At 43.6% G+C, this 23,238-nt stretch overlaps 1 protein-coding gene across 1 annotated transcript in view; it reads right to left on the reverse strand.

The window, feature by feature from the left end:
• ADAMTS15 (ADAM metallopeptidase with thrombospondin type 1 motif 15) overlaps positions 1–23,238 on the reverse strand; it is a 46,834-nt gene that overhangs the window by 9,254 nt on the left and 14,342 nt on the right. Inside the window, exons 2-7 of the mRNA XM_029573229.1 lie at positions 17,021–17,153; positions 13,032–13,199; positions 11,299–11,582; positions 6,871–7,048; positions 2,900–3,075; positions 1,998–2,173 (exon numbers count right to left, since the gene is read on the reverse strand). Coding sequence (XP_029429089.1) covers positions 1,998–2,173; positions 2,900–3,075; positions 6,871–7,048; positions 11,299–11,582; positions 13,032–13,199; positions 17,021–17,153 — 1,115 coding nt within the window. The remainder of the gene's footprint in view (positions 1–1,997; positions 2,174–2,899; positions 3,076–6,870; positions 7,049–11,298; positions 11,583–13,031; positions 13,200–17,020; positions 17,154–23,238) is intronic.

Genomic DNA, 23,238 nt, shown 5'->3' on the forward strand with positions numbered 1-23,238 from the left:
GGGGTTGTAGTTAATTTTAATTTTAGCTGGGACACGAATAGAAATCGCCGTATTAACGCATCGGGGCGCCATTCGGCCGAATGCAACGTATCTGCTCCTCGACGAATCCGAATCACGAATGCAACATATGGCGTCCCTCTGCACATCGCTATGGCTCACATCCAACGTGCATTATAATTCACCTAAGGCGGTAAGGGCTCCAACTGCCCTTTTTTTGTTTTTTTTTCTGGTTGGCAGCACAGCAGTGCACGTAAATATAATATACATGTTGTGATATTTTTATCTCAAAAACCTGTACTTTGAATGTCCTTTTCTATGTAAAAATCTGTTATTATACATTCATAATTTTTAAATTGTGTGTCTGAGAGAGATGCGGGCGGTTGCAGGGGCAGATTGTAAGGTTCACTTAGGGCACCTAATACCCTTGCATCAGCTCTGACCACCCTGGCTCCATGTGGTTAAGTAGGTTTCCAGCTGGAGCCCAGTCTCGGCCAGGGCTTAAGTCTTCTTCTTTTAAAGCCCTGCAGGAACAGCAGAAGCCTTGGGAACCATAAAAGCAGCAGATTCTGTATAGCACACAGTCAATGAGAATGTCCTGTGGTGGTGGAGAGCACGGAGAAGTAGAAGCAAGCTGCAGTCACAGAAAGGGAGGGGATGTGCCTGTGCAGTGTTGGGGAGGCTTCTGTCTGGAGGTGGCTGGGCTGGGCTGAGCTCTAAGAAGGGACTGCTGGCTATGGAATCATGAGCCTCCGAGAAAGTGGTGATGCCAAGAAGGGTGGGAATAGGGAAAGGAGGTGGGGCTGGAGCAGGGCTGGCAGCAAGCAAAAACCTTTACATGGCACGGCAGTGCTGGAGCGGGGGCACTCACTCTTTGAGCACATGGGCAGCAGCCCAACAGCAGAATGTGAATGTCTGAGAGAGAGAGAGAGAGAGTGGGGTTGTCCTATCGTTTTGGAGGAGCCCCCGATTTCTGACGATTTTGAAAATATCGTCCGATATTTTCAATCGTCCGAAGCCCGATTCACATCCCTAATGTGTGTGGTTTTGAGTCAAATAGACACACACACGCTCTCAGATACAGACAAAGTGGGTGTTTGTGTCAGAGAGGCTATGCGTATGTGTGCATCTCTGACACTGGCTAGCAGTCATTAGTTGGCAACTAATTCAAGAGCTGATTGATTGGCAAGAGACTTCAACACCAGAGCAAGAATTTAGGAGATAGATAGATAGATAGATAGATAGATAGATAGATAGATAGATAGATAGATAGATATAAGAAATGTAATCAAACTGATTGCATGGGTGGAATGGTGACTGAAGCTCTGTTTGCTCCCTCCTGGTCTAGGGTGAGCTTTACTACTTAGTTATTTAGGAGAAATATGAAATTTATGTTGGAGATTGTTTGACTCAGTTTTGCCAGCCTCTGGGTCACATGATGTACCTCTCAGTTTGGCTTGCTTTTGGGAGCTGTGGAAGTATGCGCTGCAAGGAAAGTGCAGGAGACTTAGCCAGATTCCCTGTGGGCTGCATTGAAAAAAAATCCCCTGGGCTGATATTTTCTTGCAATCCGCCCCTGGGTATGTGGAACAAAGAGAGAACAGCCTTACACAAGGGTACATTGATCCAACAAAGGACCAGCCAGCCTGTCCAAGGTTAAGAGAGGAATTTTCAAAGAGATTTCCACAGGTAAAAAGTGCTTTACCCACATAACTTGGCACACCTGCGTGCAGGTAAAATTGCACGCATAGTTCCATAAGGGGCGCACTTTTACCTGCATTCTAGTGGGGGCGTACCCAGGGCAGTGCTAGATTGGGGGAGGCAGCTATGCCTTTGCAGAAAAAAGCAAGTGCAAATCCCCGCAGGTACTTTTTCCCCAGGCAATTTTTAAGAAAATTGGTGCAAAGGCCATTGGGGAAAAGAGCACCTGCGGACTTTGCAACAATGCAGGCAGCTTGAAAAGGACCCCCTATGTGGCCCAGGGCGAGCTGTGGACTCACATGGGTTTGGTGAAGAGTCCCGAGACCTTCTTGCAGCTCTTGCCGTCTCCTCCGCACGCGCCGCACTTATCAAACTTCTTCTTGGAGTTCAGCTGGCCATCGCAGCCTGCCTTAGCACACCTGCCCTGGACGCAGAGAGACGTGGAGTCTGGGGTGCAAGGAGTCCCATCCACTACCTAGAGGTGAGGAAGCGGGACAGAGATCAAGTTACACCCTGTTCAGTACTGCATCATTCCTGTAGGAAGAGCAGCACACATAAGGCAGTAAATCTAAAAAAATGTTCCCATCCCGTTCTCTCCATTTATCTTTTTCACCCCTCCTCTTTTCTGTTTTCTCGTTCCACCTCCTCTACCCTCTTAACTTCCCATTCTTTGCTTTCTCCTCTCCTTTTTCCTCTCCCTTCCCTCATATCCCCATGACTCGGCATTACATTGACTGGCTATTCGGAAAGTCAGCTGCATGATCTAGTTTTAAATTGACATAAGTATTTTGAATTTCAGTGCACGTCTAAACCAGGGCATTTTACAGTAATTACACAAAGGTGCAACGAGGACCTTCCCGGAAGAGCTTACACTTTTAGCTTGGTAACTGAAGCAACAGAAGATAAAGTGACACCCAAAGTCATAAGTCTCAGCGGTAGAAGCAGAATTTAAGCCCAACTATCCTGGCTCCCAGCCTATTACGCTAACCACTAAGCTACCCACTCATTCAGTACTGAGCAATGTGTGAACTATAACTATGTAGCTCTGCTGGGAGAAAAAAAAATGTTTTCCTCATCTTATGCCATTTCACTTCACTGGGAATTTTTAAGTTATCCTGAGTCTGATCATCCCTATGACCTGCTGTTTCCACTAGCATCTAAAGACTGGCAGAAGAGACTTGCCCAATAACCACCTATTCACCTTGGGTGCCAGCACGTAGAAGTAGCCTGTGCCATTAGCTCGGCAAATGAGTTTGCATTTGTCCCGTGGTGACACGCCCGAGTACTTGGGCACCCAGGACACAGCAGGGATGAGCCGGTTGCTGCTGTACTTGTAGCCATTAAATCCTTCGCACTGCTCCTCCCGGAAGCTCTTTCCTGCCAGGAAAATGAACACAGATAAATGTATCCAAAATAGTTACTCACTCTGGTTTCACAGTGTCCCACATGTTACAATGGGAATTTGGGTTTCCAAGCCTGCAGCTGCCTAGGAATTCCACATCACATCTGCTGAGTTTATAAGTTAAAATTATGTTCTTATCCTCTCATACTGTAGAACTGGTGGACATCACAGATGTGCTCTCTCCAGAACTGATATGATCCGGTGACAGCAGAATATAACAACTCTCATGGTTTCTGGTGACTTCCTCAGCTTTATTATTACCCAGTCACTGAGCAGTGAGGATGTGCAGCCAAAAAAATGTTTGTTTTGTTTCATTTTTAAATTTTCTTACCTTTTTGTTTTGGTTTGGGGGGGGGGGTTTTCAGTGCGCATTAATTGCAAGTTAATGCACGCTAACTTGCATTTAGGGGGTCATTTTCAAAAGGATTTGCACATGTAAATGTAACTACTATTGTAGCAAATTTCAAAAGCCATTTACCTACATAAAGTACAATGTTATCTACTGTAGCAGTTTTCAAAAGCCCACTTGCCCAGGTAGAGTGCATTTACACATGTAAAACCCATTTTTAAGAGTGAAAATGCTTCTGAAAATCAGGCCCTCTGATTTTTGAAGCAAAACGAAAAAATAAAAATGCACATCCCTACTGTGCAGTGACTGAGTATGTAAATAGTGATTGCCACCAGGATGCCAGACAGGGATTCTACATTTTGTAAAATAACCACACACAAGAAGCCCAAAAGGGTCAGCTCTACAGCAATCACTGCTGAGCATTTGCCAGTGACATAGGAAATGATCTTCCCCTCTTGGTCACTGGTATTAGCCTCCCTAATGTGGTAATGTCCTGCATCCAAAATCCTGGGAAGCCAAGTGGTAGCTTTGAGGAAATGTCTTAGCATATATGAGATATCAACTTGCACTGACAGAGCAAGAGGACCATGCAGCAAAACTGTGCAGTTCTGCTTGTCCAAACCAGCGCAAAAAGATGCCTTAATATCACTGAAGATATCACTCGTAGCACCTACTGCACTTCATTAACTTAGGACCTGATTCACTAAGGCTTTTCTCCCATTCTGTGTCTATGTGAAAAATGCTTAGTGAATGAGGCCTTTATGAGCAATCACTCTCAGGCCAATGCAAAATCGGCGTGCAGAAAACGGGCGCTCATGATTGAGCCTGTGCACAGCCACAGGTTAGGAAAATGGATGCTCGTTAAGTGAGTAGTATTTTCTGCTTTTCTGTCAACTTTAGGGGTTCCTCAAAACTTAATGCCTGCTCCGGGCAGGCATTAATTTCTGAGGGTAAAAACGTGCATGTTGGGTGCACATTTTTTTTATGCATCGGGAGGTAATAGCTAATAGCCTCATCAACATGAATTTACATGTGATGAGCGCTATTAGCTTCGCGGGGGGCTGGACGCCCGTTTTGGAGGCGTTAATCCCCTTAGAGCACAAGGAGTTGTGGGCGCACATCCAAAACGCGCTTCAGATGCTGTTCTTTCTCAAATCACCTCTCTAAAGACTATAAAGCTGCCATTAAGTGCAGCACAGACTATGACAGTGTCTAACATGTTACTGCCCTACATCCAGATACTGCAAAAATCAACTCCCTCAAAGCTTCAACCCTTTCTCAAAGGATGGTGGAGAAGGAGCTTTGCCAGAAGTCATTCCCAAACACCCTAAAGCTTGTGGAAAAAGACACAGTGGTACATCATGCTCAAAAATATGCCTTGTTAATGTACACCCTAAGGGACAACCTGAGAAATCAGCAAGGATGTATGCGGTCATGGATGATCAAAGTAAGAGATCACTATCCAGCTCAGAGTTCTTCAACTTGTTAACATACAGGAAGTTAATTCGCCCTACACCATGAGAACATGTGCAGGGACAATACAGAATACTGGGTGGTTATATGATTAAAAAAAAAAAAACTGTAGATGGCAGCACTGAGCAACCTCTCTTACACAATGCAATCAGATACCAGACAACAGATATGAAATCCCTACACCAGAGGCTGTCATGGTATCAGCCCCACCTAAAAGTTATAACCAGTTGTATCCTCCTTTTAGACCACAATGCACAGAGCCTCCTTCTACTTGGTGGGGATATGCTGAGACTTCACAAAGTTCACCAGCAATATATTATAAATGATCTGGAAAGGGGTATGATGAGTGAGGTGATCAAATTTACAGATGACACAAAATTATTCAGCGTAGTTAAATCACAAATGTTCCAAGGCAGGTGCCACGTTGCGAATGTATATGCCTTCGAAAATTTTAAGATCACAGAATAGAAGTCTCCTGGAGGTTCCAGCAATTCAGCAGCCACATATTGGCAAAGTTAGTAACAGGGCTTTCTCTATAGTCGGCTTGGCCTTGTGGAACACCCTGCTGGAGCAACCTAGAATGCCCTAATTAATACAAAGGCATTCAAAAGAGATGTAAAAGCTGTCTAATGAAGAATGGCATAAGAGTAAAACAACAGCAGATATTATTGTATTGACCCCTTGGTTTTTGTTATTCCCTCTTTTAAAATCTACCCCTAAGTCTTTACAAAACGGTTCAAATTAGAAAGTTGCAAATTAGTCTTTCAATATATGGAAAATCAGTGACGGATTTAAGCTTTTGCTGCCCCTAGGCACTGATGGTGCTGTTGTGTCCAACCCCACCCATTATGGTCTGAAAAGGGGGAGTATGACTAAGGCACAGTCCCAGAGTTTCCTGCTGCTGCTCGGGGTAGATTCTGTGGCAAATATGTGAAAATGCAGATATACATTGTCAAACATTTCCATCTTTTATTTTAAAGCATAAACCTTGCATGTATTTGTTTAATTTTTTAAATTCTGTTTCTGTCGTGCGTTCCTTTGTGCAACTTAACCAGATAGCTTAACTTGGTCTTTAATTGCAGAGGAGGCCGCTTCTTCAATTCTAAACTTTATTACATCCTCTTCCTTCCCCTCCCCCTTCCTCCACAACCCTGTCCCTCTCTCTCAGCCCTCCTCCACTCCCTCTTCTTCTCTCTGGCCCGCCTGACACTTAACCGCCGCCGCTGCTCCTCCATTGGAGGTCTCCAGGGGGCCTCTCTCTCTCGCGTGGGAAGAAGCAGCAGCGGCGGCACAGATACAGAAATGGGAGGTCTCCGGGGATCTCTCTCTCTCTCGCGTGCGCTGCTCCACCGGGCTCTGTGATGAGGCGCGCGTGCGAGAGAGACTCCCGGCGACCTCCCATTTCTGTATCTGTGCCGCCGCCGCTGCTTCTCCCCGGGTGCGAGAGAGACACACCCCCCCTGGAGACCTTCTGTGCCGCCGCCACTGCTCCTCCTCGCCGCTTCCAAGACAGCCGTCCGCTGGACTCCCCTCTGACCGATGTGCTCTCACTCATGCGCAGTAGAGCTGCTCTCTACTGCGCATTTGCGGCACGTTGGTCAAGCTTCATTTATTACGTTGATGGAATAAAGCATAGAGGATCATTAGATGCGAAGATGTGGTGGGTAAAGCCTGAGAGATGTTCTACAGAATGGCATCAGAAATGGACAGACCAGACGGGCTTTGCTGTCCTTATCTGACCAATTTGATATGCTTCTATGATTTTATGAATCTGCCATTACAAACTGGAGGCTAAAGCTGGGATGAGCTTAGATATTAAACTCTTCCCATATTCGACAGAGGCAGTTCTCATAAACCAGGACTAAGACATATCCCCGAAGCTCTGAAGTCTGTGAAGTCTTGGTTTATAATGGCTACTACCTTTGTTCTGCCTCCTCACAAGACTCACCTGAATTAGCACACGGATCCAGCCCACACGAGCGGTACTTCACACGTAAGCCCTCGCAAAACTTGCCCCCATTGGCTGGTGCTGGATTACTGCATTCCCTCTTTGCCAGCTGAACTCCCCCTCCACAGGTACGTGAGCACTGCCCATAGGGAGACCATCGACCCCAAGTGCCATCAACCTGAAAAGAGATGGATCATTAAAACATTATTTCACCAGATATTCCACATCTTACATCAGCACACAGACCAACATCCAGCACCATCAGATACAATCCATTTACCCACAGCAGATATTCCACCAGATATACCACATCTAGCACCAGACATAACTCATTTACCAACACCAAATAGGCCACATCAAACATCAATAGATATACTATATCTGGCACCATCAGAAATGTGTATCGTATCTAGATATACCACATCACACCACAGTGCACCAGTTCCACAAAACTACTATTATTGCATATCAAATACATAAAATGCAACATCAATAGTATTGCAACAGCTACTACCTTGTATTGTATAAAATCAGATAGAGAGAAAGAGGAAGAAAAAGGACTTCGTTAGTCTACAGTTGTGTCAACCAAGAAGAAAGCCTTGCACAATCCATCTGTGCATAAAAGAGATATAGCAAGAGTGCATCTCCTCAGTACATGTGGTCAAGGGGGCAATTTTAAGTAAGCCATGTACTGGCTAAATACAGGGGTAATTCTGGGTAGTTTCTGTTTGAAAATTTCTTTAACTTATGTGGCTACAAAGGTAGCCAGTAATTTGCCCCGCTATTTCTGCAGATATAGATAAAAAATATATATATAAGAAAGAGGAACAAAATACAATATACGTTTATTAGCATTGTTACATACTATTTTAACAAGCTATAATAACTGTATAGGGACAATACATTTGGCAAAATAATCAATAATACCTCCTTTTAACAATGAAACCACAACTAGTAATAACTATAAGACTATCACTCACACATCACTGAACTCACACCTACAAGATACAGAAACACCAGAACCCCAACAGAGGCCCTCGTTTCACTATTAACTAGCTTCCTCAGGGGGGTTATTTTAAATTACAATAAAGATATTATATGAAGTTATATTATATATTATATAAACCCTCCTTTTTACAGCAATTTCTGAAAACACATTTTTTTAAAGTCAATTTAGATACAATTAATGAGTTCTTCACTTGAAGTATTGTCCCTTAAATAAATTCCAAGGAAACCACAAAGGTATTTTCATCATTAGTCAAACGCATGAGCCGCCAGTCCTCTCATTTGAAGAAGATTCCAGAATACTATTGGGTTGAAGTAATCACATGAATCTGACACCTCTAACACAGTCTCAACAAGCTAGCTTTCAAATACTTTAACATCCTAAATTTACATCGTAACCACTTCATTCAGAGCTGGAATCAGATGGAAAGCGGCACTGCCAGATCCGATCGGATACAATCAGATATTTTGAGCCAAGCAGTAAGTTCATAAAATGCCTTGTAAACTCATCGAAAGGTCAATTGAAATACGTATAAAATTCTTATATAATTTTTAATGAAAGAAAGCTTAACTGCCCTGTAGGGCTGTTTCAGAACCTCAGAAGATAGTTATTATTTGTGTTTTCAGTGTTAAAAAGGAGGTGACTTGTCCCTATGCATTTATATCATCTTGTTAAAATAGTATGTATCACTAATAAAAAACTTAGATTGGGAGGAGGGAGAGGAGAAAGACCTGACTGCTCGGGGTGAGGTTCCCGGTCCTGCGGCCCTGCTTTAATTGACTGACGTCACCTTCTCGCGACTGGACTGCCTCCATAAAGACGCTGCTGCCGCGACGATATTTGAGGAGGGAGAGGAGAAAGACCTGACTGCTCGGGGTGAGGTTCCCGGCCCTGCGGCCCTGCTTTAATTGACTGAAGTCACCTTCTCGCGACTGGACTGCCTCCATAAAGACGCTGCTGCCGCGGCGATATTTGAGGAGGGAGAGGAGAAAGACCTGACTGCTTGGGGTGAGGTTCCCGACCCTGCGGCCCTGCTTTAATTGACTGACGTCACCTTCTCGCGACTGGACTGCCTCCATAAAGACGCTGCTGCCGCGGCGATATTTGAGGAGGGAGAGGAGAAAGACCTGACTGCTCGGGGTGAGGTTCCCGGCCCTGCGGCCCTGCTTTAATTGACTGACATCACCTTCTCGCGACTGGACTGCCTCCATAAAGACGTTGCTGCCGCGGCGCGTAGCATCCACCGGCACGTCGTCTAAGCCGCGCGCCGTCGAAGGGGCGCGCGCTTTGGCGCGCGACTTAATTTCAACTTGCTTTCGAAGGCTGGAGAAGGAGAAGCAGTATACCTTTTTCTACATTACAATACGTCTTTGATCTCTCCTGAACCTCCCAGAGGACCAAGAAATCCGTATAAGGAAATCCGGAGTGGTAAGAACCTTTTAATTTGAATAAATAATTATGCCACACACTAAGCGGAAAGGACGTTTGCGCACGGATTCCTCTGTTTCTGCGCAACCTTCCCTAACGCAGCAAGTAATAGAAGGTTTTTTCACACCGGCTGCAGTCTCAACGCCGGGTGCTAAGTCCGTTGAAGGTGTAGGTTTGGAGCAAAACCTTACCCTCCTGGACATCCAGACATCTTTAAGCCCCGGAGCACCTCAAATACCCTCACATCCAACCCTGGGAAACTTTCAAAGTTTTGTTCATGAGAAGCAGCTAATCGCTAGCAAATCCATGAGCTCAGAGGAAGAACTGGGAAAGGATCCTATAAGGGAAATTGTAACATCAGAAAGATGTGAAATGACCCTGGCAACTGAAATCTCAAAGATTTCAGAAGTTTGCCAGGAAGGAGGGGAGTCTTTTAATCTTAATTTGGAGAAAATAGTTCAACCTGATGTGATCACATTGGATTCCATATGGAAAGCCTTAATAACTATGGAAAAATCGATAACATTATTAACTAAATCTATAAATGCATCTCAAAGTAAAATGAATAATATTGACTCTGTAGTGAATACTTATGATGTTAAGTTAAATGAGCTCTCGGCTCAGGTGTCATCTATGAAAGAAATACAGGTAAATCTGATTAAATCAGACGAGTTAATGAAAAGAAATTATGAAAAAATTGAGAACAGGATGAGATATTTAAACTTGAGATTACTGAATTTCCCAAGTGTGAAATTAATTTCACCGAAAGAGCAATTTAAAAAATATCTGATGAACGTCCTTTTAATATCACAAGATAAAATACCTGTTCTTTCAAAAATATACTTTGTTCCTAATAAAGGAGTTAAAGATGAAGCTAGAGCATCAGATGTTAATATAGAAGCTGAATTGACAGCCTTTCTTGAAGCACCCTCTGAAGAACAAATTGATTTCAGAGGGACACTGATAGTGTCCTTTGTAAATGAAATGGATAGAGACATGATTTTGAGAACATTTCTTCAAAATAGAGATAAAATATATTACGGTCAAAAAATATGGATCTACCCAGATCTTACAAAGGACACTCAGACTAGAAGGAAAAAATTCGTAGAAATGATGCACGAGGCTAGGCCATTAGGAATCCAAGCAGTTATTAAATATCCATGTAAATGTACTTTTTCGTATAAAAACAACAAATACGTATTTTATGAACCGATACATTTAAGAGCTTTTATAGATAAATGTAAGAAAGAGATAGAAGACACCTAACTTAAGTTAATTTGAGGTATAAGTAAAGAGAGAATCTGTTTAAATTTCCTTATTTTGACTAGCTCCTGTTAAATTTCTGTGGTCCTTATTGTTTCATAACTATGATACAGAAGAATAGTTTATATTGGTATGTTAATTTTCTATTTAATGGATTGAAATATGCTGTATAGCAATGTTATAAACTATCTGTTATCTGTAAAAGAAAAGAAAATGAATAAATTAAAAAAAAACTTAGATTGTATTTTGTCCCTTTTTCTTATATAGTTTTACATGTTGTTCTCTTAAGAAGGATTACTTATTGTCCCTTCTATTCATTTACCTAACGGTTGCAGATATAGGTATACATGTATATTTTAAAATTCAGTGTACACATTTTACTGTGCCAGCCAAATTGCATCCTTGAAAATCCCTACTTTAAAAGCAGCTAAATCTAGCGGCCTGGTGCAATTTTCACTCCTGAGTTAGCTGGCTAGATTCCTTTGAAACTTGCCTGCAATATAACACACCCCACCTCGCATATTATCCACTTTTCATCAACCAAAGGAAGGAAGCAACAACTACTAAGTAGGAACTTCACATCTGTTCATGCCCTTTGTCTGGTATATTTAGTTTTGAATGAGCATGGCGTAACCTCCCATGCTCTCCATGCAGTGAGAGATATGACTAGAAATCAAATTAGATAAACAGAATGGCCGGCTGCAGCATTGCACTGACAGGGATGTACTCACTCTGTACTTATGGATGTGATGCTTCTCCACGCACACTCCCTTCAGGCAGAATTTGCCGTCCCCACAGTTGGTGCCATCGGCCCAGGGGAAGTGGCGGGTCTGGCACACCAGCTGGCCTCGGGCCTTGCCTGTGCACCAGAGCTTGGTGCAGAACTGCATGTAGGGGCAGGGCTTGGAGCCGATGCCAAAGGCCAGCTCACACTGACGGTTCAGGTTGTAGGCGGCGCCGGGCAAATCCTCTGGAAAGGTGATTGGCTTGATCGGCTGGTCCAAGAGACAGTCCCCTGCAGGCATTGAATAAAGAAAGCAAAACCTCACGCTGCATTTAAAACCATGGGAATGCGTACTACAAATCTGCTGGATCACAGTGCCATACAGCACAATGCTTTTGCACTGATGCAGTCATCTCGTCGAGGAAAGCTGGCATTGCACGTTCTGCCACCACCAGAATCACAACTGGGGAAATTCATCAACGATGTGTAAAGAGTCGGTGGCAGGGCAGGGATTAGAATGCAAAAACTGCTGAAAGCTGGTCACAGATTCTATCCTACAGGCTATCCACAGTAGTGACCTTTGTGCTCCCATGCAGTGACCCCCAGCCATCCTTCTTTAGGAAAAAAACAAAAAGCTGCTCCAGCAGGAGGCTACCAACATCAGTGGCTACAGGGGTTCATTTATAATGACACCATCCATTGAAAGTTAATTGCTTAAAAAAGGCAGAAGAGTGGGGCCTGAAACAGGAGCACCAACACAAAAGAGCTTTATCATTCAGCTGTGTGAGGCATGCAGGCCTGCAGCCAACTGCTGGGAGCCAAAAGGTATCTCTGCAGCCGAGTACAGAGCCATATCTATAGTGCGGATGGACATTTTATTACCCCCACCCCAGGGCAAAGACTAGCTTTGGAGAAAGCTGTCCACCTACTGATTGGTGCTAGTGTCAGGGGGCTAGCATCAGAGAAGAATCCCTCAGGCTGTGCTAGTGAAGCAGAGAGAGGAAAGCACCCTACATTTGTATTACTGCAGGGCAAGGTTAGGTATCTCCCAAGTCTGCTCTATTGCCAAGTACAGGGAGAAGGCTCCCTCAGTCTCTTGTAGTGTCAGAAGGAAAGTCACTCAGTCTGTGCAAGTGTCAGGCAGGGAAAAGTGTTTACTCAGTCTGGGACTTTGCAGAATGCAGAATGCACAGATTTTGGCTGTCTTCTGTTACCAATTAGAAGAAACTTTTTTTTTTTAGTTTCGGCTGACTAGTAAAACATACAAGCTTAAAAAACTGTATATTGTCTGAAATCTTGTATAATATCAACTTTATGCTAATTGATAGGTTAACTGCAGAAGACTAACTTCCAAGTTGTTTTGTTCAGAATAGTGCTAGATACAGCTTGGGCATTGTGATTGGTATTTTCTCTGCTCTTCTTATGTTTAAAATAGTATTAGCCATATTTCTGCCACAGGTTTTCTTATAGCAAACATGTTTTCTCCTCCATCACTCACACAACTGTCTTGAACCCCACCCACTTCTGGAAATTCACATGCCCGAAGGCCCACATGGTTCTTCCATGTTCCACCATGTCATAAGGCCCATAAACCAATTTCCATGGTTCATCATGCCTCAAGTCCTACATCATTCTTCCATGACTTATCATATTTCAAGGCCCATACCCCATTTCTGAGGCTCACAGCCCTCTTTTATAGCTCACCAAACTCTAAACCCACACTCCATTTTCAAGGCTTACCATGCCCACTGTCCAGGAAGTCGGTGATGATGGCAGCACTGCAGCTGGACCAAGGACTGGTACGGTTGATCTGTATCAAGGTTGGGGACATCATATGATTCTCCTTCAGCTTCCCAAAGACCTCCTCACAGGCCTTCACGTTGTCATGGGGCATATTAAATACATGACCTTGAAGTGAGAAATAAAGGAAGTAGCATAAAGGAGCATGAGCTAAACAGCTTAAGTAGAATGCAGAACACCTTTCCTCTCAACCTGGTATGATTTCTGTAACCTTCAAGAATTGCAATAATAATTATAGGGTAATGAAGTCTGTGGAAGTCAATGACATGTTAAGGAAGGTGACTGTCTTCTCAGATGGCATCACTTCCATAATGAGGGAGAACTGAGACAGACATAAGGATTCATTCTCCCTCTCACAATCTCCCTCCAGCTTGTATGTCATGTGAAGTACTAGGATAAGCACACAGGATCCTTGTTTGCAAAAGAATGAATGGAAAGAGAGATCAACTGAGGCCTTTGACAATGCAACAGGAATTAAATTGGACAGACCATAGGGGTCTTACAGTCATCAGCTTGTCATCGTCTATGTTTCTATGAATTTATGATATCAGTCTGGCCTGCCTGCATTATAGCCATTAGAACTGCTAAGGATGACATTCAGGACAAAACATGGTGGTTCCAAGATTTACCTAAGCAATGCTCTTCTGTGTTTGATCTTTTCTAGAAGGTGAATCGTAAAGAAGGCATAGAATGGAGTTAAGGGACATTAGAAAACTGGGAGACTCAATCTAATTTTGACAAAAAAAAGAAAGCAATAGTAGTGCATGTTTCCTCCTTAAAGATCCCTGACCCCGGTGTATTCAGTAGAAAATAAGACATCTTCCTCTTTTCTCCCCTAAAATATCCCTCTTAAGAACCTTCAGATGCTGATTTATATAAAAGGATGACTTAATAGAAACATAACATAGAATAGGAAGGCAGATAAAGACCACCAAACCCATCCACTCACCCAGTTTCCATCAAATACCCCAGACTTTACTTTCACTTCTCTACAACTAATGACCTCTATGCTTATCCTATGCTTTAGTAAGTTCCCATTAATGTTTGGACTCTACCACATCCTTTGTAAAGGGAGGACTGAGGAACACATAATTATGAGGGCAGTTTTCATATTCCCCATGGGACTGAAAATCTGGCCAGCACACATACTACTTTTTCACCTTCATGGGAGAGATGCAAAGTACACAGATGAAAGTATGTGTGGAAATCGGCAAATGAAATCTTCATGCATACTTTCACTTCCCCAACCTAATTCTGTTCACCTTTTCATGTGGGTAAAAGTATGCAGGCTTAAACAGCATACACTGTATACTTTTACCTTCATATAGGGGAGGGGCACTAATCAAACTGCATTTTTACATAGCTAAATACACATTTATCCACATGAAATCTTTTGATTCCTGCCCCCTAAATGTCTCTATTATTTTGTGAATATAGCATTGTTCTAGGAGACTGCAGAACACTTGCTTGGAATGTATCATCATCCTGGGTTGGGTTGCTATCTCACCTCCAGGTCAGCTGAACAGGCTGATCCAGTCCTGCTTTTGTCCCATTGCATGCATAGGTTTTTAGCTTTCATTTTTCCAATGATTTCCCTAAGAAAATCAGAGCTATGCTGCCTAAAAAGATTAAATATGAGGATTCCTTGTTAAAATTTAGAAAGCTGGTAAAAACACATCTCTTCCAGCAGGCTTATGTTTATGGTAACGTTTTACTTTTTAATTTCAGGCCAAATCGTATTGCAATGAAGTGAGGGCAGGGCAATGATGTCTTTGTTTTTATACGTTGTTCTTTTATATTTTATTCTTTGTATTGTTTTAGTGTTTTATTCTCTTAATTTTGTTTATATGTTGCTATTACGGTTGTTATTATTATTATTATTATTATGACTTGTTAGTCTTTTATTTGTCTTATGGATTTGTATCTTATTGTGCATGCATTTTGTAAACCGCTAAGAATTGTAGATTGGTGGTATATACATTTATTAATAAATAAATAAACTACAAATCCATGCATGCAGTGGAACAAAAAAAGGACTGGATCAGCTGGTCCTGTTGACCCTGGTTGAGGTGGCAACTCTAGTCTCAGTTCTCCTTAAGAAGTTCAGTATGAGAATGAGACTTTGTAATAAGGTGGGGTGGACATGACAGCATTAGGCTGGACATGCTTGTTAAGATGTAAAACAGCGAAAATTGTTCCTAATCTCAGGAACTGTGGAATCTCACATCTTCAGAAGGATGTACCTGTGCCATGACAGCCCTGTGCTGGAGTTGCTGCTCCTATCTAGACAAGAACTGCTCAGATAAGAGGGTAGGGAATGCAAATCCACCAGTCCTCCCTTCCCACCACCTTTCCCCGCTAGGGATTCTCCAGTTTCCTTCTCTGACCTTGGAGACATAAGAAATGAACCATTAACAAACTCAGGGCATCAAAAGAGGGAAAGACAGGCTATTCTGAAGGAGGTTCTGACAGCAACACACCACTCGGATCAGCTGCATTATCTGGTGCTGCACGTATTTTGGGAGTATCTCAGGCTCATCTATATGATTGCCAACTGACCCAGGCCAACCCAGAGAGACTAATCCAATCTTGAATTCACTCCATTGCATACATGGTGATGTAATCAGGACCATCACCAAAGAGCACAGCACACTAGGCAAGCGCAGTCATCAATCCCCCCCCCCCCCCCCCCCCGGCCCCTGCCCAGATGGCTGAGTGGCTCCCACCCCGACATTGGGGTAGGCAGAGCTGCTATTGGCCATCCCAGGGAATGCACATGCATGTCTGGGAACAGGAGGAAGTATATGAACATGGCCCGGCAGGGCATGGCTCATCCCTTCAGCTTGAAGCCATGGGTGAGCAGGTGCCTATTTTACCCACCTTTAGCTGCAGCCCTTGATGTAGACCTACTTTTGATAGGGAACTCAGAATTACACCTCTGTGCATGAAATGGGGCAAAACCAGGATTAGATCTGCCTGTTTGAGTTAACGTGAATGAAGTGGCAACCCTAATGGCAGATCGTCAGTGGAGCTGAAGTAAATGTAAGGGATTTAGAGGAGCACAGGAGAGATGAGGAATAGTGCTAAAGGAGCAATCTGATACTTTCCACTCTGCAGTCACTCCGGAAGGGAATTCTGCTGATTGCTAAATGTGGGATCATTAGGAGAGTGTGATGAAAGGTTCCTTAGCATTAATCACAGGACAAAGCAAGTCCTTGCGAGAGTTGGGCAAATTCAGTGAGCAGAACTGCCAAATGCCACAGTTTCTAGAGGTGGGGGAGACTTTGGTTTAGTCCTGGCTTTTTCACATTTCCCCCTCCTGTTGTATCTCAGTGTTCATTTCAAACAGAAGCAGAGGAACTACAAGTACCACAATGCAGTAGGATGCAAATCCCAAAACCTGGACTGGTCCAAAACTTTCCTGGAGAAACTGGGTCATTTGGTATTTGTTTATGTCATATCCCACATACTGTGCACCCCCATCGCTTTCACCCTCAGACTCTCTTATAGGTTGAGCACTATGTGACTATGCAAAGGAATAGTTCTAGGACCAGAGGTGAGAGATGAAAGAAGGCCAACGGTGATAGATGGGGAAGGGGTGATAATGTAAAAAGTTTGGTTAGAAGAAGAGGTATTTCAAGACTTTTTCAAAAGCTGTATAGGAATAATCTGTATTCCTACACACAATATCACAACCCCTTCTCCATCTCTTTTTTGATGCATCACCTCTGCCCCAACACATTCCTTTACTCCTCCACTCAATAGTGATTATACCCTGTCTCCTTCCACTTGTTATATCTCATCCTTTTGCTCACCCAGTGCATTGTTTGCCCTACTCAATCAAACTTTTACCCCTTCTCCTCCTCATTCCCTCCAGCTTCCCTTCCCCACCCCCATCCAGGGTCAGATAAGATGCTCTGCTCCCTTACCAAGCTCATGTGCCGTGGTGAAAGCAGAAGGCAGCCCATCGTCCTCGATGACAGAACAGCTGCGCTTGGGATCGCACATCGTTCCCACGTCTGCCATCCCCAGAGTGTCACAGGTGGTGGCGCCACACAGATCCTGTGGAAATATGAATATGGCCCTGCTGAAGGACACACAGCAAAAATGCAAACTTCACTGTGAACCCCAGCCCACCTGTGCTAGAAGAACCCAAAATCACAAAACCCTTAAAGCATGACAGACAACCCCCACCCCATCCACCCCCCCCAGTATTTAAATCCTCGATAGACTAGGACCAGAGAGAGTCTTCCATTATCAACCCTCAATTTAGGATTATCAAGAAAACCCCCTTCAGCACTGAAATCCCAATACAGTTATAACTGCACCACAGATCCCCTTATCATTAAACTGGCAATGAACCGGAGACACCCATATTACTAAAACCTCGATACACCAGGCCCATCAGTTCTGTATACCAATTCAAAAACACCTGAGAGACCCTGTCAATGCTAGACCTATGAAAGACGCTCACACCGCTAAGCCCCTGATACATAAGCACCAGAAAAGTCGTCTCAATGTTAAACCTATAAGATATACCTTTATGCTAAACCTTAGATGAACCAGAAACAGAAAGATCTATTCAGCAGAACAGTAGCTATCATAAGGCCAATACGGCCTCAGCCATGGGTACAACCGCCCAAGGGCACCGCCAGCCTCCTGCATAAATAAGTGATCCATGACAGGAGGCTGGCGCTGTGGTGCAGGAGAAGCATGCTTTCCCACTTTCCCACCCAATCTAGAGTGGCTGATTCTGTGCACTGCCTCTTCCCTCTTCTGACCTGCATGACTGAAACCTGCACTCAGATCTCTGAGCCATAACGCAATTCAAAACGTTAGCTATTAGCTCAGCACAGACCAACAACCGATTTTTGAACCGTGTGGGGTTTCGTAGATACCAAACCCTGCGAATCAAAGAGTTGAGAGCAGGTTTCAACCATGTACGTTAGAGAAGGGAAGAGTCACCTGACTGGCAGCAGGAGAAGGAGAAACCAGGCTGGGTTAGAAATGCTGGCCAAGGAAGCTCCAGAGGAAGGTAGGGGTATGAAAGCAAGGACTTGGGAGAAGAATGGTGACTGCGGGGGGGGGGGGGGGAGATCAGGGGAAGAAAGGAGATTGGATATGGAGATTGGGGGAAAGCAGGGACTCAGACAGAATGGAGGGCAGAGCATGGGCTTGGGCATGCAGAGAGTGAGAACTTGGAGACAGAGCAGTGATTTGGGGCAGACAGTGGGGATGGATATGATTGTTAGATAAGCTGGGGGAGGTATGAGTAAGGGGATGAGATGGGGGTTTCGAAGGGTATGGAGGGATTCAGAGGTGGTGTGAATGACATGTGGAGTACTGGAGAGAGGGTGAAAGGCACTGGAAAGGGAGGAGGTTCTGTTAGGGGAGAAAGACAGAATGGGAATGGGTGGAGGGAGGTGGTGAAAGAGAGGTCATATGAGGCTTGGTAGTGGGTAAGAGACAGATGCTTGAGGCCAGGAAGGAAAGGGACTAAACGACATAGAAGGAGCTGGGGTGATAAGGGAATGAGAGGCAGGGAAAGGCAGATGAGGGATGGGGAGGGGTGAATACAGATGGTGGAAATGGGGAGCTAGGAAGTGGATAAAAGATAGGGGGCTGGGGAGAATGAGAGACAGGAAGAATGGGAGGAATGAAGGTGGGAGATGAAAATTTGGCAGATAGGTGAAAGGTGAAAAAAGGCTGAAGACTGGAGAGTTAGAGATGAGGAAAAGGAGGGTGACATTTAGCAATGAGAAGATAGAAAGGCAGAGAACAGAGAAATGGAGAAAAGGGATTAAAGCAAAGATCAATGTAAAAGATGTAGTGAAGAAAGGAAAGAAAACAGAAGGAGAGAGACGAAATGGAAAATGGAAAGGAGATCCTGGAGAAGACCAGAGAAGGAGACCATGGATAAATAAAATAATGAGACAACTATGGTAGAAAAGAGAACATTTTATTTGTAGTTTTTAGAGAAAGGAATATGTTATCTTTTTGGAATGTGCATTTCTTATAACTTTGTAGTTTACTTCGTATAAATAGAAATCCATTTCTGTCATTGCACAGAGTCTGGCTTCTTAGGGTTTCTATTTCAGTTTTTATCCACATGTAATTTGTGATCCCTTAGTCTGCTTTAGGTAAGGATCTGTCTGAATTCTGTATGTGTGACCTAGGTGAGGGATTCTGCTAGCGTATAGTGTCTGTGTAGAGATCTGTAGTAATCGAATTTATATGTATTTAATTATTTGGATTTATAAAAACAACATGAACTAAGCTCTACTAAACTCTAGGGACTCTAATAATGTCTGCAGTGTTGCCCTTTCATATGTATGGTTGTTGCTATGTGAGTCCCAGGTGTTAGTCATGTTATGGTGTGGCAGGTTTACTACCAAGGATCAGAGTGAGGTTTTGGCAGGGTTTTCTGCCTGGTAGTGGAGGGAGTATACTTTGCTGTCAAAGAGATCTGGAATCTAATTAGTTTAATATAATAAAAAAGTCAGTGAAGGCATGACATCATCATGGCTTAAAGGCACATACTCCTTTTTCAACCCCTACTGCTTAACAAGTAATCAGTTGAGCAGAGGTTAAGGGTCACATCCATGCAGACCTAAGGATCACACTTGTGTCTACTTATAGATTATAAATAATAATAGCATCACCCCCTTTTGGGGCAGATAAAATGAATGAGCGTTTGTGAGCAAAGCACCAGTCTCTCGCGAGTTCACATAAAATTTTAAAAAATGGTCGACCAGATGGTATAACGGCCCTAGCAGAGAGGCAAAGGCAGTATTTATTAAGCTGGATAGGAAAAACTTCACAAAAAACACTTCTTTCCTCGCTGTGACCCCCTTCTGACTGCACCCAAACTTCTTCCATGGACTAACAGATGCCTCTCTCAAACCTACACCTCAGTATATAAAGGAGGGTCTCACACAAAATGTACCTTCAGCCAAACAAAGCTTTTATTTCTGGGATTTCCAACAGTCAAGAGTTAAACAAATATAAAAAGTTCACAGCACGGATTAGCCACAGCACCACCAAAATGCTCTTCCTCCAAATCTTCCCATCAAATAACAGTGCCAGAAATACCTTCCCGCCTTCCTACATCCAAATGAGGTGCAGTGCTCACACCTACTCACAGTCAGAGTCCCGTTAGTAGAGTTCCCATAGGTTATCCCTCCTGGGTTGCCACCGGACACCACCCAGGAGCCCAGTAATTGTTCACTGGCCTCTCGTGGCTTCTACCCAGTCCCCTGCTGGATTGGGTAGATGAGATGCCCTGCATGGAGCGATGCAAGCTCCCCACGCCAAAGGAAAACAAAGCAGAAACGCAAGAGAAAAGATACTACCTTACATTGACCCGAACAACACTCCCTCTTTCACCGTGACTTAAAGCAATATGCCAAATGCCTTTAATAAACCTCTGCCCAAATGACTCATCACCCTAACCCACAGGCAGAGGTTAAGCAACATCTGTGAACATTTCTTCTAGGAACAAATCTCCAGTGACCAGGACTTGATTTAGGGCCTCCATCACAACAGTGTTATGTTTTAAGTTAAAAAAATAATAATAATAATTAAGAGTGTCTCCCCCCTCAAGGTGTGTGTATTGGGTGAGGGTGGAGTTTTTTACTTTGTTATAGGGTCCAAAATGCCTCGCTAAATCCATGAACAATTCCTTCATTACTAAATATGTGAAGATTTACTTTTCATCCGTTACTTCGTAAATGCTCTTAATCCCTTACAGAAGTGTGCTGAATATCTTCTTTTGTTAACTCTGCTTTGCAGGAAATTTCTATGAGAAGGTGTAGGTAGCTCAATAGTGGATGGAAATGCCAAGAGATGGAGACAGAGTGAGCATTAAGGAAAGATTAGGCTGACTCCATGTCTGCTGGCACAGACACAGCTCTTTCTGTGTGGCTGGCATGATTGGATTTAACCTGAGGATGCACCAAAGAAATGAGGGTTAAAAATAGACACAGAAGTCAAAACACTTCATTATAGCATCTTCCAGGGCTCCAAATTACTGTCATTCAGATTTCCTGCAAGCTAACAGAAGCTAAACCTTCCCCAAAAAGCAAGAGAGAAGAAAAAGAGAGAGGTTTGTGTCGTGCTGGGTTAGATCAGTGGTCCATCGAGCCCAGTTTTCTGTCTCAGAGTGGATCCCCCCATTAGGATCTGCTGGGTACTTGCTCCCAGAAGTGCTGAACACTAAGTTTATCTGGCCAATAATTACTAAATGGACCTGTCCTCCAAGAACTTGTCCAGACCTTTTTTAAAACCCATCTGTACAGAACTATACTGTATAATAAGATAGTGAATGACAGCAGATAAAGACCAAAATGCCCAGCAAAGATTTTTTTATTATTATTTTATTTTTAAGGGGAGAAGCAACTGCCGCTCCGTGCAGTTACTCCCAAGCCTTCTGCAGTAGCAACTGCTGCTCCGTGCAGGCTACCCCCAAACCTTCTGTTAATAGGAGAAGAATTCCCTGCAACCTCAGCCCCGAGAGCTTTAGAAGAGTCCTTGGTATAACTTGATACTTAGAAGAAAGAAACATGGAACATGAAGGCCGATAAAAGCCAAACAGCCTAACCAGGCTGGTCATCCACACCTCTCGCTTAGCTTTACAATCCGTTTCTCTCCCTCAGAGATCCTCAGTGCTTGTTGCATGCTGTCCCCATCTTCATTCTCCATCTCTACTGGGAGGCCATTCTATGTCTCCACTATCCTTTCCATAAAGAAATATTTCCTTGGATTACTCCTGATTTTATCCCTTTGCACTCTCATCCCATTGCATCTCATTCTAGAGCAAGGCTTCCCAAACTTTTAGCCAGTATGACTAAGTGCCATTTGAAAATTCACATGACCCCAGAGGATGACAAAACAAATTAGCAGGGGTGCAGGCCCCTTCCAACAATCACTCCACTCTCACCCTCCTCGCACTCCAGCTAATCCCTTCTCTTAACCCCCACCTGCTCCAATTAGACCTACCCCCGTCAGAGGACCTCATCTCTCAGCCTTTGCCCCTTCAGCTAATCCCCTCTTACATTGCCCAGCTCCTCTCACCTTCCCAACTCATTTTATTTATTATTTATTTATTTTTATTTATTTTTAATTTTTATATACCGGAATTCCTGTATACAATACAAATCAGTCCGGTTTACATGGAACGAAAAGATAGCCCTGGTCTGGGAAGTTAGATCAGGGTTTTTTTACAAAGAACATTGAACAATAACATATAATACATTCATAATACAAAGAACATTGAACAATAACAATAAATCCTTAAATATTTTCGTAATTTAATTAAAATTAGGCCAATGGCATGTTGAACTTAAATTAAATGTAAGGTAAATTGAAATTTAATGATGCATAAAATTGCATATTATTAACTGTAACACAGAATATTCCCAAGTTCAATCAGGATGCGGCGCTTAGTTACATTCTGGAGATTGGAACGCTTGCCTGAAGAGCCAGGTTTTTAACTTTTTTTTGAACTCTGGTAGACTGGGTTCGAGGTACCAGACTCGAACCCAGTCTGGTAGACTGGGTTCGAGTCTGGTAGACTGGGTTCGAGGGGAACTCATCCCCTCTCACCCCCCTCCAGCCCTTTTCACATCCTCCTAGCTGATCCTCTCTCACCTCCAAACCATTTTTATTATCTCCAATTGATCTTCTATTTTTTATTATCTCCAATTGATCTTCTATTCTCTCCCTCTCACCCATCCCCTCTCTCTCTCACATTCCAGCCTCACATCTTCCCCTTCAACTCTTCTTTCACATCCCCCAGTTTATCCCTTTCACCCCAACTCCTCTTTTACCCCCTCCAGTTTATCTTCTGCCATTCCTCTCACAACCTCCACAACTAGTCCCTCTCCAGCTGATCCAGCTCTCAAACCCCTCCTGTATCTGATTCCCCCCCCCCCTTCAAATACCCCCTTAGTTAGTGTCAACATTTTCCTTTTGACCCTTGGCCAAAGGTAGATGACAACTGGTGGGAAGAGAGGGCAGGCTGCTGACAGAGGCAACATGTTTCTCTTGGGTAGGTTCAGTAGTGGGTGGGAAGAGAGGGCAGGCTGCTGACAGAGGCAACATGTTTCTCTTGGGTAGGTTCAGTAGTGGGTGAGGAGAGAGAAGCAGT

The sequence above is a fragment of the Rhinatrema bivittatum genome, chromosome 12 (genome assembly GCF_901001135.1).
Source record: "Rhinatrema bivittatum chromosome 12, aRhiBiv1.1, whole genome shotgun sequence".
Classification (NCBI taxonomy): Eukaryota; Metazoa; Chordata; class Amphibia; order Gymnophiona; family Rhinatrematidae; genus Rhinatrema; species Rhinatrema bivittatum.